This window comes from Ornithorhynchus anatinus, chromosome 3 (genome assembly GCF_004115215.2).
Source record: "Ornithorhynchus anatinus isolate Pmale09 chromosome 3, mOrnAna1.pri.v4, whole genome shotgun sequence".
Classification (NCBI taxonomy): domain Eukaryota; kingdom Metazoa; phylum Chordata; class Mammalia; order Monotremata; family Ornithorhynchidae; genus Ornithorhynchus; species Ornithorhynchus anatinus.
This window is the reverse complement of record NC_041730.1, coordinates 62,340,033-62,360,359: the sequence shown is the minus strand read 5'-3', so window position 1 is coordinate 62,360,359 and position 20,327 is coordinate 62,340,033. Positions and strand designations below refer to the sequence as shown.

General features: G+C 44.2%; 1 protein-coding gene across 1 annotated transcript in view; it reads left to right on the top strand.

Annotated features, from left to right (window-relative positions):
• The window catches only part of ST8SIA5 (ST8 alpha-N-acetyl-neuraminide alpha-2,8-sialyltransferase 5), an 84,588-nt gene that overhangs the window by 48,533 nt on the left and 15,728 nt on the right, over window positions 1-20,327 (top strand). Inside the window, 3 exon segments of the mRNA XM_003428322.3 lie at window positions 13,669-13,761; window positions 16,727-16,813; window positions 20,110-20,254. Coding sequence (XP_003428370.2) covers window positions 13,669-13,761; window positions 16,727-16,813; window positions 20,110-20,254 — 325 coding nt within the window.

Genomic DNA, 20,327 nt, shown 5'->3' with positions numbered 1-20,327 from the left:
TGTTTTCTTATAATAATAACAATGTTGGTATTTGTTAAGCGTTCACTATGTGCAGAGCACTGTTCTAAGCGCTGGGGTAGATACAGGGTAATCAGGTTGTCCCCCTTGAGGCTCACAGTTAATCCCCATTTTACAGGTGAGGTAACTGAGGCACAGAGAAGTGACTTGCCCACAGTCACACAGCTGGCAAGTGGCAGAGCCAGGAGTCGAACCCAGGACCTCTGACTTCGAAACAAAGGCTCTTTCCACTAAGCCACGCTGCTTCCCCTGGGATTCTCTTCAGGCAAAATAGGTAATAGCCTTTTGGATAAAAATTATTATGAGATTATTTGCAAAAAATTGAGGAAGGAACCTTTATTTGTTGTTATTAAATGCCAAAATACACCTCGGTTGATGAGTTGGTCACCCGTGAGGATAGACTATCTATTCTTTGTACTTGAAGAAGACACAGCATTGATGAAAAAAAATCAATCAGTTAGTCAATCAGTGGTATTTATTGAGTGCTTACTGGATGCAGAGCATTGTACTAAGAGCTTAGGAGAGTACAGTGCAGTAGAGTTGATAGACAGGATCCCTGATCGCAAAGAGTTTACAGACTAGAACCGGAGACAGACATTAAAATAAATCACAGATAAGGGAAATGGCAGAGTATAAGGATAGGTATCTAAGTGCTGTGAGGCAAGGGATGGAGTGAGTATGAAGTGCTTTTAGAATCAGCAAGACCTAATGGAAAGAGCAAGGGCCTGGGAGTCAGAGGACCTGGGTTCTAATCCCCTCTCTGCCAGTTGCCTGTTGTGTGACCTTGGGCAAGGCACTTAACTTTTCTGTGCCTCAGTTTCCTCGACCATAAAATGGGGATTTAAAACCTGTTTTCTGTCCTACTTAGATGGTGAACCCCATTGGAGAAGCAGCGTGGCTCAGTGGACAGAGCCAGGGCTTGGGAGTCAGAGATCATGGGTTCGAATCCCCGCTCTGCCGCTTGTCAGGTGTGACTGTGGGCAAGTCACTTCACTTCTCTGGGCCTCAGTGACCTCATCTGTAAAATGGGGATGAAGACTATGAGCCCCACATGGGACAACCTGATTAACCTGGATCTACCCCAGCGCTTAGAACAGTGCTCCGCACATAGTAAGCGCTTAACAAATACCAACATTATTATTGTCTATCTCCACATTTATAAGAGTGTTTGGTACATAGTACACTTAAGAGAATAAAACATATCCTAGTGCATAGGTGATGCAGAAAGGAGGTTGACTAGGGGAAGTGAGGGCTTTGGCAAGGAGGTCTCTTGGAGGAGATATGATTTTAGGAGGGCTTTGAAGGTGGGGAAAGTGGTGATCTGACCCCTATGAAGGGGAAAGGACTTATAGACAGGAGGGAGGATGGTGGTAGGACAGAAGAGATAGAGGTACAATAAGTTGGTTGATGTTAGAGGAGAGAAGTGTGTGGGTTGAGTTGTAGTAGATCAGCCAGGTAAGGATGGAAAGAGCTGACTGAGTGCTTTAAAACGGATAGTAAGAGGTTTCTGTTTCACGGAGAGGTGGGTGAGCAACAATTGGAGGTTTTTGAGGAGTGGAGTGATATAGATTGAATGATTTTTGAGAAAAATGTTCCAGGCAGCAGAATGAAGTAGGGACTGGAAAGGGGAGAGACAAGAGGCAGAGAGGTCAGCAAGGAGGCTGGTGCAGTAGGCAAGGAGGGATATGGATAAGGGCTTGGATAAGTGGGGAAGCAGTTTGGATGGTGAGGAAAGGGTAGATTCTAGAGATGTTGTAAAGGCAGAACAAACAGGATTTGATGAGAGATTGGATGTGTGGGTTGAATAAGAGAGATGAATCAGGGAAAGTGTCAAGGTACCCGGCATTACGGTATATGTGAGGCTGAGAAGGCAAATGACTGACTAGTCCCTGTCATGCTGATATGTTTGCTATTTCCTGAATCTGGTGTTGTTTTCACTATTTTTAATGGCATTTGTAGGCACTTATTATGTTCTAGATAATATACAAAGCACTGGAGTAGATACAAGCTAATCAGGTTGGACACAGTCCGTGTCCCACATGGGCCTCACAGTTAAGTCTCCATTTTACAGATGAGGTAACTGAAGTACAGAGAAGTGAAGTGACTTGCCCAAGGCCACATAACGGACAGGTTTTCTCGAGATTCTTGCCTCGCTTCAGCTCAAACAAAGCTGCCGCTTTTTTGACTGCAATGCATGGGCCAGACAGACTTATCCGAGACAGTAAATTCCTTGGGGGTAGGGATAGTCTTGTGCTTATGTTGTACATTCAAAAGCACTTAGTAGAGTGCGCTGCACTCAATAGTTGCTAAACAAATGCCATTATAACTATTAATCGACTCCCAATTTTCATATGGAGTGGAGCATTGTCTGAGGGAGAGAATATAACCTATTAGAGAAGCAGCATGGCATAGTGGAGAAAGCATGGGCCTGGGAGTGAGAAGGACCTGGGTTTTAATACTGGCTCTGTCACTTGTCTGTAGGGTGACCTTGGGTAAGTCACTTCATTTCTCTGTGCCTCAGTTACCTCAATTGTAAAATGGGACTGTGAGCCCCATGTCAGATAGGAACTGCGTCCAAAATGATTTGCTTTTATCCACTCTAGTGCTTAGTACAGTGCCTGGAACATAGTAAGCACTTGATAAATACCACAGTTATTATTATTAGTGTTATTATCATTATTTTGTAAATTCCTCAAGGGTGAGAACCATGTCCTTTATGTCTTTTATATTTTCCCAAGCACTTAAAACAGTGCTCTGATCATAGCAGTTGCTCTGAAAGTGTGGTTGATAATGAGAAGATATTTTACAAAGATAGAAAGATAAATAAACATAGAAACTGTTGGATACCCAGTGTTCTCACAGATTAAATAAGGCTGGTTTGTCCAAATTAAAAAGAGCTGAAAAGACTAGGTTGTTCATTGGAAATATTGGGTAGCTAGGGATGTTCATTGCTTAGATAGTCATATCATTGTCTTTCCCTCTAGACTATAAACTCATTATGGGAGCTTACATATGGAAACGTGTCTTCTAATTCTGTTGAATTGTACTTTCCCAAGCACTTTGTACAGTGTTCTGCACATAGTAACCACTCAGTAAATACCATTGACTGATTGAATGTTGTCAGGTGGGCAGTGGTGCCAGAATTGGAGGAGATGTTACATGTACGATGGACATATGTACAGAAAAATGGGAAATATTTTCAACTATCTGTGGCTAAGAGGAAAAAAAAAAGGCAGGGGCAACACAGTTCTGGAAAAAACCAAATCCAAGGAAGAAGAATGATGTCATTCCAAATGAGGTCATAATGCAGGGGAAAAGGGGAGGAAGTATGACCATAGCGAGGAAGAAAAAACGAGGAAGAATGCATATTTGAAGGAGGACAACTAAAATGGAAAGACATGGTGAAACACTGAGTCTGTTTAAAGATAGGTTAATGCTAAAATATCAGGCAAGTGAACAGTGATTATAAAGGAGAAGATTGTAGGATAATTTAACTCTAAGAAGGAAGGTTCAAGAGATAGGAAGGACTACAGAGAGATGAGAAGATGTGCTCACTTGAATACACAGTAATTAAAATCAATCAATCAATGGTATTTATTGAGCTCTTAGCATGTGTGGGGGGCACTGTACTGAACAAAGCGAAGAGCTGGAAGACACTTTTCCTGCCCACAACGAGCTTAAATGCTATGATAAAACAACTTAGCTCTTGTTTCATAAAATATAGAGTGACTGGCTGGATTCTCAATAAAAGCTTCACACCAAGGAATCTGGCCATTTTTGAATCCAGGCCATTAATTGACAGGCTATCATTTTAAAACAATTTCAAAAATACTTTCATGTGATTTGATCAGGAACAGGATGGCCTGACTAATGCTCATTTTGCTCTAGAAATAGCCCATGACACTGTCGGCACTCAAGAACACCGGATCCTGCTTCGGTGACCCAGAAAATACAGAAGTATATTGCATAGGTTAGATAGGTTATGCGATGTAATAGAATAGCACCATAAAGATACAAGAAAAGGATCCAGGAGAAGCATTGTAGTCTAGTGGATAGAGCATCGACCAGGGAGTCAGAAGGACCTGCGTTCTAACTCCTGCTCTGCTACTTGTCTGCTGTGTAACCTTGGGCAAGTCACTTCACTTCTCTGTGCCTCAGTTACCTCATCTGTAAAATGGCAATAAAGAATATGAGCCCTATCTGGTAGATAGACTGTGTCCAATCTTGTATCTACCCAGTGCTTAGTACAGTGCTTGGCACATAGTAAGTGCTCAACAAATGCCATTTAAAAAAATGAAGAAATTTTTTGAGGAAACTCACAGAACCAGAGCCATTTGTTCTCCAACGTCTCCGTAAACATGGCATGGGACTGGGGACCAGGAGCCATGACAGAGGGAGAATGGATGTTGAAAAATAAATATCAGACATCGACACACCCAGTGCCGCATCAATATCAGAGTGAGGACAGGCCAGGCGAAATCTTGCCAATCTGGGATAAAAGTGGATGAAGAATTGAGAGCTGAAAATCCTAAGTGGTGGGTAAGATAAAATTGCAACCAAGCATCTTGGCTTTCCAGAAGTTAGACTGTACACTCCTTGGGGGAAGGGAATATATCTAATGAGTACTGTATTGCACTTTCCCAAGTGTTTACTTCAGTGCTCTTCACACAGTAAGCGCTCAATAAATACCACTGATTGATATCAGGGCTTCTCCTCAGCTTTCAGAATAGGTGATACTGTTCTGCCTGACTGAGGTGAAGAAAGAATGATTAAATTAGCATCTCCTAAGTAGGGTACTGAGACAATTTTGAGTCTCCATCATCATTCTTATTGTCACCCTAATAAAAATAATATTTGTGGTATTTAAGTGCTTACTCTGTACTAAGCACTGTACTAAGCACAGAGATAGATATAAGATAATCAGGTCCCTTATGGGGCTCACAGTAGGAGGGAGAACAGGGATTGAATCCCCATTTTGAAGGCAAAGGAACTGAAAAATATATGATGTGTCTGTTGTGTGACCTTGCGCAAGTCACTTAACTTCTCTGGGCCTCAGATACTCCATCTGTAAAATGGGGATTAAGAGTGTAATAGTAATAATAATAATGTAGGTATTTCTTAAGCGCTTACTATGTGCCAAGCACTGTTCTAAGCGCTGGAGTAGACACAGGGAAATCAGGTTGTCCCACGTGGGGCTCACAGTTTTAATCCCCATTTTACAGATGAGGTAACTGAGGCACCGAAAAGTTAAGTGACTTGCCCAAAGTCACACAGCTGACAAGTGGCCGAGCCGGGATTCGAACCCATGCCCTCTGACTCCAAAGCCCGGGCTCTTTCCACTGAGCCACGCTGTTTCTCTACGTGTAAGTCTCATGGAGGACAGGGACTATGTCTGACCTGATTAAGTTAAATCTACCCCAGTGCTTAGAACAGTGCTTGACACATAGTAAAGCGCTTAGCAAGTACCATTATTATTATTATTGATTAACTTCCTCAGTTATGGTATTTATTAAGAGCTTACTATGTGTCAGGCAATATACCAAGCTCTGCTGTAGTTACAAGATAATCAGGTCTGACAGAGTCCCTGGCCGACAAGGGCTCACAGTCTAAACTGGAGAGAGAACAGGTACTCAGTACTCATCCCCATTTTTGCAGATGAGGAAACTGAGACAGAGAGAAGTTAAGTGACTTGTCCAAGGTCACACAGCAAGCAAGTGAACCAGGATTAGAACGCACATTCTCTGACTTCGGGGCCTATGCTTTTTATTCTAGGCTACACTGCTTCCCCACTACCTTCATTTTCCCCCTTCCTCTTTCCTCTCCCTCTGCCATCTAGGAGCGATTGTAAGCTCCTCTAGACTGAAAACTCATTGTAGGGAAGGGATATTTCTGTTTATTGTACTCTCCCAAGTGCTTAGTACAGTGCTTTGCATGCAGTAAGATATATGTTGCTGAACTGCACTTTCCAAGAGCTTAGTACAGTGCTCTGCACATGGTAAACACTCAACAAATACGATTGAATGAATTCAATATGATTGAATACGATTGAGGGGGGGAAAAGGTGATTAATCCCTTCCACTCATTTAGGTTTTCTGTTCTTTCCTTTTCTCTTTTCTTTGTTTGGTAGACTGGGCATGCGTATCCCATGCCGGAAAGAATACTTGCTTGAAAACACCCTTCTGGTCTGGAAATATCATTAGCAGGGATCGGAGGAAGTCGATGGCATTGTTGTTTAAAAGGCAGGGAAGATCCCGAGGGGATATCTGGTCTGAAGAACCCTGACCCAAACCAGACCCTAACTCTAGACCTACGCTTCACCCTACTTCCCAACCTGACCCTAATCCTAAAACTAACACTATCTCTAACCCTAAACTTAACCCTAGTTAAGTCTTACCCTTAGCTTATCCTAAGAGGAGCAGCAAGGTCTAGTGGCAAGAACACAGGCTTGGCTATCAGAAGACAGGGGTTCTAATCCAGGCTCCACCTCTTGCCTGCTGTGTGACCTTGGACAAGTCATCTAACTTCTCTGTACCTCAGTTACTCCATCTGTAAAATGGGGATTAAGACAGTGAGCCCCACATGGGACAACCTGATGACCTTGTATCTACCCCAGTGCTTAGAACAGCGCCTCACACATAGTAAGTGCTTAACAAGTACCAAAATTATTATTACTGATTATTCATTCAATAATGTTTATTGAGCACTTACTATGTGCAGAGCACACTTATTATTACTATCTCTCACTCTAACCTTAACCCTAAATATATACCAAAATTATTATTACTGATTATTCATTCAATCATATTTATTGAGCACTTACTAGTACTAGATACTTATTACTATCTCTCACTCTAACCTTAACCCTAAATATAAATCTAATACCTAATTGTAACCCTAACCCTAATCCTAAACAAAAGCCTATCCGTCACTCTAACCCTAGCCCCAGCCAAGTCCCTCACCCTAAATCTAACCCTAACCCTATTCCCCACACTAACCCTCACCCGAAACCTAACCCTAACCCCCTGAACTGAACCCTAACTCTGACCTCATCTCTGTGCTTGGAGATTCTCAGGCCTCTGACAGTAGAGCCTATCCAGGTTGGGATCCCAACAAGATGGTGAGGCTTCAGAGAGGATCTGGGAAGTTCAGTGATAAGGCTGAAGGGTTTGGGAAATACGCTAAGTGGATGCAAACTAAGAACATTGAGAAGATTTAGCCTGGAGAACGGGAGGAAGCGGCTAGTTGTTCAGTAAGGTGCAGTCAGTGTTAGGCCACTGGAAGCCATTTTATATGCGACGTGGTCTAGTAGATAGAGCACGGGCCTGGAAGTCAGAAGTCCTATCTTTGCCACTTGTCAGCTGTGCCTCAGTTCCCTTATCTTTAAAATAGAGATTAAAACTGTGAGCCTCATGTGGGACAGGGACCGTGTCCATCCGGATTTTCTTGTATCCTCTCTAGTGCTTAGCATAGTGCCTGGCATATAGTAGGTGCTTAACAAACACCATCATTATTATTTTTATTATTATTACCACTAGCAGAGAGGGACTTATTCACTGGCCAGATTGAGCTCTTTATAGGACAGGGATGGGTAATTATTTTAGACTATGACCCATTTAATATGTTATGTCATCCAGCTGTAGGGTTGGCAATTCATCCATTCAATCGTATTTATTGAGCGCTTACTCCGTGCAGAGCACTGTTCTAAGCGCTTGGAATGCACAATTCGGCAACAGAGAGAGACAGTCCCTGCCTAACAACGGGCTCACAGTCTAAATGGGGGAGAGTGAACAATGAACAATGGTGAGTGAGGGGAAGGGTTGAAAGACAGGGACTGTATTTCCGTATGCCACAGCTCCCTCTCTTGCTCAAATCCAGCCAAGGAACTTCCTCACACCAAAAGCCCTGACAGCCTTGACAAGCTCAGAGCTAGGAGAAGTTACCATGGACAAAAGTGCCACTTCCACTAATAAACAGCTGTGTGACCTTGGGCAAATCACTTAATTTCTCTGTGCCACAGTTACCTCATCTGAGAAATGGGGATTAAGACTGCCGGGACAAGCTCAGAGCTGGGAGAAGCTGCCATGGACAAAAGTACCACTTCCTCTAATAAACTTAAGTACTTTGTACAGTGCTGTGCACAGAGTAAGTGCTCAATAAATACAATTGAATGAATGAATAAATGAAGTTGTCTGCCATTTTGACCTTAGGGAGGTCACTTAGCTTCTCTGAGCCTCAATTTCCTCATCTGTAAAATGGGGATTTAGACTGAACCTCATGTGGGACAGGGATCGTGTCCAGCCTGATTAGCTTGTATCAGCACTTAGTACAGTCCCTGGCAGGGAACAAGTTTAATAAATACCACACATACACACAAAAACGTGGCCCATATATTCTCTGACTTGTCCAAAAACCAGTTTGACCTAGTGGAAAGATCATGAGCCTGGGATTAAGAAGGACCTGGATTTTAGTGTCCAACCCACCACTTGTTTGCTGTATGACCTTGAGCAAATCACTTCACTTCTCTGTGTCTGTTTCCTCATCTGTAAAATGGGGATTTAGACTGTGAGCCTCACATGGAACAGAGATGGAGAAGCAGCGTGGCGCAGTGGAAAGAGCACGGGCTTTGGAGTCAGGGCTCATGAGTTCAAATCCCAGCTGTGCCACTTGTCAGCTGTGTGACTGTGGGCAAGTCACTTAACTTCTCCGTGCCTCAGTTCCCTCATCTGTAAAATGGGGATTAAGACTGTGAGCCCCACGTGGGACAATCTGATTCCCCTGTGTCTACCCCAGCGCTTAGAACAGTGCTCGGCACATAGTAAGCGCTTAACAAATACCAACATTATTATTATTATTATTATTGTGGGCAACCTGATTAGCTTGTCTGTACCCCAGAACTTAGTACAATGCCTGGAACATAGTAAGCACTTCACAGATACCATTAAATAAATTGGCAGTCCAGATCCAGCCTTTGCAGGTTAGAGTAAATCAATTTACAGGTAATCCTTGGCCCATCTGGCTTACAGGTGAGCTGGTCCTAACTTAGCCAGGTTTATTTTTCCTAGTTCCAATGGTCCATTCCACCACTACAGCTGCTATTTGGAGCTGGGTCATTTCGGTAAACAGGAAGGGATTAAGGGAGAGCTGTAGGATGCAGGAAATGTTCAGCCCGCTGGTGCCAGCTTGGCAGCCGGATGCTTGCTAAGGAAGTCAGCTTCCCTGCAAGGGCCCCATATGTTTGGAAATGGAACTGGAATTTTTCAATCCAGCATAAGTGTCAACTTTTCCATTTGAATGTGGGGGTGTGAATGGGCCAGGGATTTTGGGGGAGATTAGAGACTTGAAGGGGGCAGGCTTCAGAAAGGTAATGGGCCAGAAAGCCACCATTTTGGGACTTTTCTGCCCTGACCGGTCTTGCCAGAGACCTGGGAAGGGCGAGACTGAGAATCTACCTCAGAATCAATCCCATTGTCCTTGTGGAGGGAGCATTTCTGGTAGCATTTTCAATCACGGGAGTCCTGCCTTGGGTGGTGTGAGGGGATGGGTCAGGGAAGATGGAAGGCTTTGCTTAAGGAGAAGCAGCATGGCTTAATGGATAGAGCACAAGCCTGGGATTCAGTCAGTCAGTCAATTGTATTTACTGAGTGTTTACTCTGTGTAAAGCACCCTATTAAGCACTTGAGAGAGAACAATATAGCAATACACAAGACACATTCCTTGCCCACAACGAGTTTACAGTCTAGAGGGGGAGATAGACATTAATATAAATAAATAAATTACAGATATGTACATAAGTGCAGTGGAGCTGGAGGGGGGGATGAATAAATTCAACAAGTCAGGGTGACATAGAACCGAGTGGAAGAAGAGGAATGGAGGGTATAAACAGGAAAGACTTCTTGGAGGAATGTGCCTTCAATAAAGCTTTGAACTGGGGGGAGAATAAGTGAGGGGGAGTAAGAAGGACCTGTGTTCTAATCCTGGTTCTACCATTTGTCTGCTGTGTGACCTTGGGCAAGTCACTTCACTTCTTTATGCCCCATTTCGCTCATCTGTAAAATGGAGATTAAGACTGTAAGTCCCATGTAGGACAGGAACTGTGTCCATCCTGATTAGCTTTTATCTATTTTAGTGCTTAATACAGTGCCTGGCACATAGTAAGCACTTAGCAAATACCATAAAAAAAAAAACAAGGTAGCAACTCCAGTAGGATGCATTTGGCTTCCTTGGGCTGCCCTGGCAGCAGGGGTCGGAGAGGGCTTCCCTGCCACCTGTGGGAATTTGTTGGTTACGTGCTTACAGTCCCTCTAGATTGTAGGCTCATTGTGGGCAGGGAATTGCCTGTTTATTCTTATAGTGTATTGTGTATTGTACTGTCTCAAGAGCTCTGCACACAGTAAGTGCTCACTCGTGGCTCAGTGGAAAGAGCCTGGGCTTCGGAGTCAGAGGTCATGAGTTCGACTCCCGGCTCTGCCACTTGTCAGCTGTGTGACTGTGGGCGAGTCACTTAACTTCTCTGTGCCTCAGTTCCCTCATCTGTAAAATGGGGATTAAAAGTGTGTGAGCCCCACGTGGGACGACCTGATTACCCTGTATCTCCCCCGGTGCTTAGAACAGTGCTCGGCACCTAGTAAGCGCTTAACAAATACCAACATTATTATTGAATGAATGAATGAGAGTGCTGACTCTCCCTTACCTCTCAGCCCCCTAGAAGTCTCTGCTGCTGACCTGGGACCCCATCGGGTATCACTGTCCAGCCAGATGCCAGAGCCCAGAAGACCCCAGCCCTATCCGGGCTTATTGTGGGAAGGGGGGCTTCCGAGCCCATACTGGGAGTGTTTGGACACTTTTGGGAGAAGGAGGCCCTTGGGAGAGCAAGATGCTGGGCAAAACATGGATAGGGAGAAGAGGAGAGGCTCAGAGTAACCTAATCGAGAAGCAACGTGGCTCAGTGGAAAGAGCATGGGCTTTGGAGTCAGAGGTCATGAGTTCGAATCTCAGCTCTGCCACTTGTCAGCTGTGTGACTGTGGGCAAGTCACTTAGCTTCTCTGTGCCTCAGTTACCTCATCTGTAAAATGGGGATGAAGACTGTGAGCCCCACGTGGGACAACCTGATTCCCCTGTGTCTACCCCAGCGCTTAGAACGGTGCTCTGCGCCTAATAAGCGCTTAACAAATACCAACTTTATTATTATTATTATTATTAATAATGATGTCCTCTGCAGCACAGCACGCAGCAGTGACGTCAACAGATTGCACTGCATGACGTATGAACACTGGGTGACATCACAGCAGCATGTATGATGTAGATGGTGGCACTTTTCATTCTTGCCTTCTGGCAGCTGAATGTCTGAGTTTGGTCCTCATCTCTCCTCCCTTTCCCGGCTCAAATTAAAAAAGTGTCTGTACCCTAGATAAAGATTGTGGGCTGTAAATAATTGAAATTTCTGACTCTAAATTGTTTTTTGCCTGTCTACCTATTGGTAGACAGAGTGGGCAGGGGATGTGTCTGTTTATTGTTATATTGTACTCTCCCAAGCATTTAGTACAATGCTTTGCACACAGTAAGCACTCAATGAATATGATTGAATGAATGAATGGTTTCTGTAGACATTTTCGTGCTCTCCCGAGCATTTAGTGCATTCCTCTGGACGCAGTAGGTTGACAATTGATTGGTGTACTGAACAAACTAGACAGGATTAATTTGAGTTTCCTTTTATCATACTAAGTCTCTTTATAGGCCTGTAAATTTTTAATATATTCTGTATTTGCTCACATAACTGCCCCACTTTTTTTGGTTTAAAGATGACAGTTTAAAGTGGGTAGCTCTAAGCATCCACCTGAAAAACTCTGACAAGTTTTTTTTTCAGCCCCAAGTGAAGGAAAAAGGGGATGGTAAATAAAAAACATTCAAAAGAAAGAAGGCCATATATTTATTTCATTTTTCATTGGGGAATATTTTTAAAACAATACAGGAGTGGATCATATACAATTTTAATAAATAATGTAGGGCATTTTAGCTCATTATTTTCAACTGTGGGCTACTTTCTTGTCTCTCAACCATTCTAGGAACCAGTGGGATTTACAGTTTCAATTGGGATTATCCCAAAACAATCCAGTCCCCTTGGATTATGAAAGCATTGCATGCTCAGCGTCCCCACAAATAGACATTCACATGGAAGCCCAACATAAAGGAAAAGAAAGGAGAGGTCTTCTTTAATAATAATATTAATTATAGTAATTGTTAAGTGTTTACTATGTGCCAAACACTGTTCTAAGTGCAAGGGTAGATACAAATTAGACAGGTTGGACACTGTCCCTGTCCCATACGGGCTCATACTCTTAATCCCCATTTTACAGATGAGGTAACCGAGGCACAGAAAAATTAAGTGACATACCCAAGGTCACATAGCAGACTTGAGGCGGAGCTGGGATTAGAACTCAGGTCCTTTTGACTTCCAGGCCCGTGCTCTATCCACTAAGCCACACTTAAGTGTACTTGAGATTCAAGATGTACTCATCCTACTCGAGTGCCTGGAACAAAGGGCAGAATAGATTCTGTTGTATGTTTCATTATTTCTTGGTTAGACTGCCATGAGAATAGTAGGGTGATTTTAAAGATTTATTTAGAAACATTATTTTTCGGGCTTTACTAATTCTTATTCTTAAATGAGATTAAGGCACTTCTGGAAGTTGAATGAATTATTTTAGGCTCCTAGAATTAATTTTAAAATTGTGAAGCACAGACTGATGGGAGGCATCGTGGCAAAGAGCACAGGACTAGGATTCAGGAGACCTGGGTTCTTATCCTGGCTCTTCCACTTGCCGGTTGTGTGATTTCAGGCAAGCCACTTCACTTCACTGTGCCTCAGTTTCCACATCTGTAAAATGAGATCTCTTATACTCTCTTAGACTGTGATTCCCATATGGGACAGAGACTATGTCTGATCTGATTATCCTGTATCTACACCAGTACTTAATAATGGTGGTATTCCTTGAGCACTTATTTCAAGCACAGTGCTTGTCACAGAGTAAGGATTTAACAGATACCACAACGATTGTTAGGTCAAGAGAGGCACAGACAGGAAATGCAAGGCAGATCTGGGAGGGGAGCCCAGGATTCCTGACCCCAACTCCCGCTCAGTAGAGGAGCAGTGTGGCCTAATGGAAAGAGAATGGGCCTGGGAGTAAGAGGCCCTGAGTTTTAGTCTTGGCTCCCCCAGTTTTTTGCTATGTGACCTTGGGCAAGTCACTTAACTTCTCTGTGCCTCAGTTCCCTCCTCTGTAAAATGGGGATTCAATGTCTGCTCTCCCTGCCCTCTACTTAAGACTGTGAGCCCCATGTAGGACAGGGACTGGGTCTGACTTAATTAACTTGTATGTACCCCAGCGCTTCCAACAGTACTTGACAAATATAGTAATAATTCACTAATGATAATAATTAGAAAGTGTAAAGTGCAGTTGTTATGGGTCAGATGTGAAGGAAAACTGAAAGGAATCTGATGCAATTTGGAAAAAGTGTCCATTTTAGATCCCCATAATTGACAGGGCTTACCACCCCAAGGTATACCAAGTCCCTTCTCCTCTCCCAGGAAGACCTTTCTGCACCATCTGCTCTCCTCAATAATCACTCAAACATCTGTTGCTCTTCTTCAGGTACTTTGAATTTTATGAGGGGCCTTTTGAGTTCAACTCTACCAAGTGTCTGGAGCTGAGGCATGATATTTTGGAGGTCAAAGTGCTTTCTATGTAAGTATCCCGGGACAGAGGATTTTCATGATCCTGGACAGGAAGCTTCCCTACCATTCATTTGGGGAGCGAATCGGAGGAAGAGGAGGGTGGCCTTTAGTTCTTTGGGAGCCTGGGGAAAAAGACTGATCGGGGGAGTGGCTGGTGAGGCAGAAAATCCCCGGGGCTTTCTGGGGAGATGGATGGGTCGTCTTCGTCAATAAATTACACTCTCCGTTTTCCGCCTGAGCATCTGGCTCCCTTTTCTGCTTGTAATGCCTGTTTCTGGAGAAAAACCACTTTTTAGTGGGGGTCAGTGTGCTGCTTTCAATGGGTTTGTTCAATGTGGTCTGTTTTATTCGTGCTTTAGAGAATGTGCAGTTAAATCCCCAAATCTACCTAAGGCCTGTGGGGAGAATGTCTGGAGAGGGAAGGGGAAGGGAAGGTAATAAACGGCTCCAAGATTGAACATTTTCTGATAAGGCTAAAAGATCTGGGGCCTAGAAGTCAGAATGCCAGCCCAGTTACCCTTTTACTCCCCCCCCCCGACACCCGCCATCACTCTTCCACTTCTAGCTTGCTTTAGGTGGTGGTGAGCACCGTAGCATGGGATAGATACCTTTGGGACCTGCTGCTTAACTTCTCCTAGTCCTGGTTATTTTCTCCTCTTCCTCCTCTCCTCTCTCACTTCTGGGTGGAACCCTCCACCTCTCCCCCAGGTCCAGTGGATGGCTACAAGGAAAGGAGCAGGGGTTATTCTGCTCCGAAATATTGTGATGTTTGATTAGATTTGATGAGACTGTGGATTTTACAGGTAGATCAAGGTTTCCCCGATGCTGAATCGCCCCCACCACCTCCAAATAGGACCCCAGGGCCGGTGCTACTGGCTCAAATCAGAAAGACAAATATGCTCCCCCACTTCAAAGGCTTATTGAAGGCACATCTCCTCCAAGAGGCCTTTCCAAACTAAGCTGCTCCTTTCCTCTTCTCCTTTGGTTCTTCCCCGACTCCTGGCCCCGCAGCACTACATATCTGTAACATTTATTTGTATTGATGTCTGTCTCCCTCTAGTCTGTAATCTCGTTGTGGGCAGGGAAAGATTCTGTTTATTGTTGTATTGTACTCATCCAAGCACTTAGTACAGTGCTCTGCATATAGCAAGTGCTCATTAAGTACGATTAAATGAATGAATGAAGTCTCTGGACGAAATTCTAGAGTGACTTTACTGCCTGTTCCCAGGACTCTAGCTCTGGAGAAGCTCGGATGACTTTTGCTCCAAGGTCTCAGGCTGCCCCCGAAGTCTCTCCTTCCCACCAGCTCTGCGGTGTAACCACGGCACCACCTTTGATTAACCCTTGAGCATGAGCCTCAGCCCTGAACTCCCCTTCTTCCCATCTCCCCGTTCCTTCTGTGACTCGGCCGTTGGAAATGCTGACTGCGCTCTCGGCCCTGACAGAGGTCATTACCGCTGGAAAGTGAATCATTTTTTGCTGAGTCGTGAGGTGTAGAAATAAATAATTTAAACCTCATGGAGTTTCTTGTCAGCACCCTCGTGAAGGGATTGTCTATGCTGGAGCCCTTTCTGCTCGCCAAGAGAACTCTCTCTGCATTTTAGTATTTGGAAACATGGTTAATAAACTTCCTAGATTCCCATTCATTCATTCAATCATATGTAGGGAGCACTGACTGTGTGCAGAGCACTGTACTAAGCACTTGGGAGAGTACAGTATAACAATAACAGATATATTCCCTGCCCACAACGACCGTATAGTTTAGAGGTACAGGAGAGGAGAGGGAAAGACGTTAAAGGAGTCATTCCTCAATAGACCCCCTTTTACTGCTCTATTTAATTTAGAGAAAAGGGGCTATTTCCTCCAAGTAACGCTGTGAAATCTAGGCTTAATCTCTCTGGGCCTCAGTTTCCCCATCTGTAAAATGGGAATAATAAAACCTGCCCTTCCTGATCTCATCGTTGATGGCATAGATGTCATAACAGAAGGGAGTCCTTTGAGTTTTATCAGCAGAAACATGCTATGGAAATCCAAGATAATCACGTGAGTATCCTTATTAGTTTGCTTCCATGGTAGAAGTAAAGTGGGCTGTCTTAAATCTGCTTGGAGAAACCTCCGGGATGTGAGGTGGGTAGGTAGTGGACGAGCAGCTGCCATCCAAACAGTGATTTCTGGCTTCCAATGGAAAATACAGGCGGGAGCGGAAGGAGTTGGCTTTTCCTGCTGTAAATCCGGGTGTATATTGTTGTAGCCTTGGGAGCACTGGACAGGAGAGTCCAATTCCCCATTACTCCTACTACCGCTATAAACTAAAGCTCGTTTATTAATAGTTCAAAACTATTAATGCTACTGCAAACTGTGGTAATTTGTTAAGCACTTAATATATCAAGAACTGTACTAAGCTCTGGGGTAGATAGAAGATAATCAGGTCCCACATGGGGTTCACAGTCTAAGTAGGAAGGAGAACAGGTATTAAATCCCCATTTTGCAGGTGAGAGAACTGAGCCACAGACAGTGACTTGCCTTAGGTCACAGAGCAGGCAAGAAGTGGAGATGGGATTAGAACCCAGGTCCTCTGACTCCCAATCCATGTTCTTCCCACTAGGCCATGCTGCTTCTTCAATAGAATTATAAAACCTTTTGAGGCATCCGATTAATTCATCCTCTTCTGAGATGTTCGCTGGTTACAGCTAGGAAAGGTGTGAGAGTCATGGGAATTCTTTGGGCTTGGGCCTCTGAATAAAACTCTCGGGTTTCACTGAGAGAGGAAGAGGTAGCGAGGGCTGGGATTAATTGGGCTGAGCCTCAGCGAGCTTCTCAGGGACTCAGATTTGAGACATTTGTTTAAGGTCTGGAGGCAAAGGACTGAACAAATGAACCAGGATGGAGAAGTGACTCCTTGGAGGGGATGGAGAGAAAGTGGTTCCTTTTTCAAAATGAGAACGCTGACCCCATTATTTAACTCCTTTTGGAAGGGTGAAGCAGTCGGAATTATTTGACCGGTGGAAGAGTCTCCAGATGTGCAAGTGGGCGATGAATATATCGGAAGCCAAGCAATTCAAGTATGTAGGTCTTTTTCTTCTTTCTCTTGCCACCCTGATCACTGGGAAGTGGAATTTCTAGAGCATTTTTGGAGGAATATGGGAACAGGGTGTTGTGTTCTCTTGGATTACCAGACAGGGTTGTGTCTTCTTGGGGTGATGTTGTGTTGAAGAAAGCGGGGGACACCCAAAAGACCCAGAAAACAGGGCTCATGGATATCATGTTGGTCATGGATTATAAACTCCAGATTTCAAGCTTCTGATTGGCAGGGGTCATGTCAACACGGGTCTGGAGAGTCATTTTTCTAGGTGGGGTTGGGGGGAGGGGGAATCAATAGAGAAAGAGCAAAAAACCCCATTCAGAAACTCAACAGTGTTACCTAGTGGAAAGAGCACAGGCCTGGGAATTAGAGGACCTAGGTTCTAATTTTGACTCCACCACTTGCCTATTGTATGACCTTGGGCATGTCATTTAACTTCTCTAGGCCTCGGTTTCCCCAACTACAAAAATTGGACTGTGAGCCCATGTGGAACAGGGACTATGTGTGACCTGATTATCTTATATCTACCCTGGCTCTCAGTACAGAGCTTGGCACATATAGGCACTTAAATACCACGGTTATCATTCTCATACATTATTTTTATACTGTATCCTTCCAAACAGTACAGCACTCTGCACAAGTAAGCAATAAACACCATCAAATTATTGACCGCTAGGAACTTTATAACCCTTTAGTAGTTAATCCCACAGCTCTCACGAGCAGTAGAAAGGCCATCAAGGAATCTTAGCCCCCCCCCCCTCCCTTACACACACTTTACAGATGGGAAAACTGAGGCACAGAGAAGTGAAGGAGTTCGTCCACAGTCACACAGCAAGTCAGTGAGAGACCCAGCCTAGGCCACAGAGGGGCCCAGACCCTCAGCGTGGCCAAAGATGGTTAGCCAATCACAAGTCATTTAGTAGAATGAAGTCTGAACAGAGAGTGAGATGATGCTATGAGTGTTTGCAAATCACTCGTTAAAGGACTGCCGGGAGCCAGTCAGAGCTGGATAGAAGATGAAATTGTATCTGAGGGGATATTAGCATTAATAGTGTGTGCTGGCAGCCCCAACAAAGGGGAATCTGCAAGGTCAAGAGAAACCAGTAAGACTCTGAAATGGTATCAGGAGGCATAGGAACTACTTGCTAGCAAGTTAAGCAGGCCCAAAGTGAAGGTGGTTTCCTGAAAGGTTTTTCAATAAATTATCCACTCATATTTATTGAGCACTTACTGATAACAGAGTTGATAGGCATGTTCCCTTCCCATAACTCAAATGGTGACTGAAATTTCCCCAGTAATAGTAATAATCGTGGGATTTGTTAAGCGCTATGTGCCAGACTGTATTAATTTCTGGGGTAGATACAAGGTAATTGGGTTGGACACAATCCCTGTCCCACACAGGCCTCACAGTCTTAATCCCAATTTTCCAGATGAGGAAACTGAGGCAACAAAGAAGTGAAGTGACTTGTCCAAGGTCACATAGGCGATGTTTGGAGGAGTTGGGATTAGAACTGGGTCTTTCTGATTCCTGGCCCCGTGCTCTATCCACTAAGACAAGCTGCACTGCCCAGAGCTAGTCTGTTAGTGGTGTTATGGAATAATAAACGAATTGAGTTTGTTAGTAATGAATTTTGCCAAATACTTATTCCATGCCAATCACTGGGGTAGATACAAAATCATCAGGTTAGACACAGTCCCTGTCCCACACGGGGCTCACAATCTAAGTAGGAGGCAGGATCTTGATCTTACCTATCTTGCCACGGATCCCTTGCCCACATACTTCCTCTGGGCTGCAGCTCCCTTCCTCTTCATAGCCAACGGATGATCACTCTCTCCACCTTCAAAGCCTTATTAAAATCACATCTCCTTCAAGAGGCCTTCCCTGACTAAGCCCTCATTTCCCCTACTCCCTTTCCCTTCAGTATCACCCCTGCACTTGGATTTGGACCCTTTATTCACCCCGCCTTCAGTCCCCTATCTGGGACTGTACATATGTGCCTATGTGAAATCTATTTTAATATCCACCTCCCCCTTTATACTGTAAGCTCCTTGTGGGAAGGGAATGCATCTAAAATGTGTTAAATTGTACTCTCTGAAGTGCTTAGTACTGCATTCTGCATATAGTAAGTGCCCAGTAAATATCACTGATTGATCGATTGACAGTGAAGCAAAGCAAAATTAAATGACTTAGCCAAGGTCGCACTGCAGGCAAGTGGTGGAACCGGGTGACTGATTTCTGTCAAGCCAACAGTCCATTTTTGACACTTTGGGGCTTCTGATTTCTCCATCTTCAGTGTGGAAAGACCAAATATGCCAGAAATGTAAATTACTCTCTCATTAGGGCTGAACCTCCAAGGGACATGCTTACTGGCGGAACCTTAGCCAGCTATGGAGGTGTTGGTGTGTTAGTTGATTTTCAGACATCTCATACTTGGCGAACCCTCAAATCTCTCCTACCAGTCCTTTCATTTTTAATTGCTAGCCTATCTAAAGGGAGATTAAGCTCTCTGTTCCTGAACCACTGACTCAGATTTTTCATGGTATTTATTAATTGCTTACTATGTGCCAGGCACTGTATTAAGATCTGGAGCAGGTACAAGATAATCAGGTTGGACACAGTTCATGTCCCACATGGGGCTCACAGTCTAAAATTCCCATTTTGTAGATGAGGTAAACGAGGCACAGAGAAGTTGAGTGACTTGCCCACGGTCACACAGTAGGCAAGTGGTGGAGCCAAGATTAGAACCTAAGTCTTCTGATTCCTGATCGTCTCAAATTTCTGTTTTCCAACAGGAGAACCACTGAGAGCTCTCTTATGTTGAAGCAGATATCTGTGGGTGTCAGGTGTGACTTGAATGTCAAATTTTAACAGGACTTTCCTCTCCTTCCTCACCAAGGCCCTTAGCTACATATCCTTAAACTCTGTTTCTTTGCCCAACAATCGATCGATCAGTCAATCAATCAATCAATCAGTTGTATCTATTGGGTGCTTATTGTAAATTATTTTAGTGTTTGGATCCCCTTGCTAGATTGTAAATTCCTTGAAGGCAGAGATTGTGTCTGTCACGTTCTCCCAAGTGCTTAGTGCAGAGTTCTGCACAGAGTAGGGGCTCAGTAAATACTATTCATAGATTGCTTTGGAATGAGAAATGAACGTCACGTTGGCAAAATTTTCGCCACTCTGTCACGTGGCACTGCCGGACCTAGCTTCCGTCCCCAGTCTGTTGGGCTGCAGATCAGTTCCTCATCCCTCACCTTCTCGCTTTGGCTCTGCAGGTCTACTCTGTCTCGGTGCTGCAATGCCCCCTCCTTTCTGTTCACCACCCAGAAAAACACTCCTCTGGGGACAAAGCTCAAGTATGAGGTGGACACCAGCGGCACCTACCACATCAACCAGGAAATCTTCCGCATGTTTCCCAAGGTGCTTTTCCCCTCCAGCTTCCCTGAAAGCTGGTGGTTGGGGGTGGGGGGGTGCGGGGTGATGGTTGAGGGAA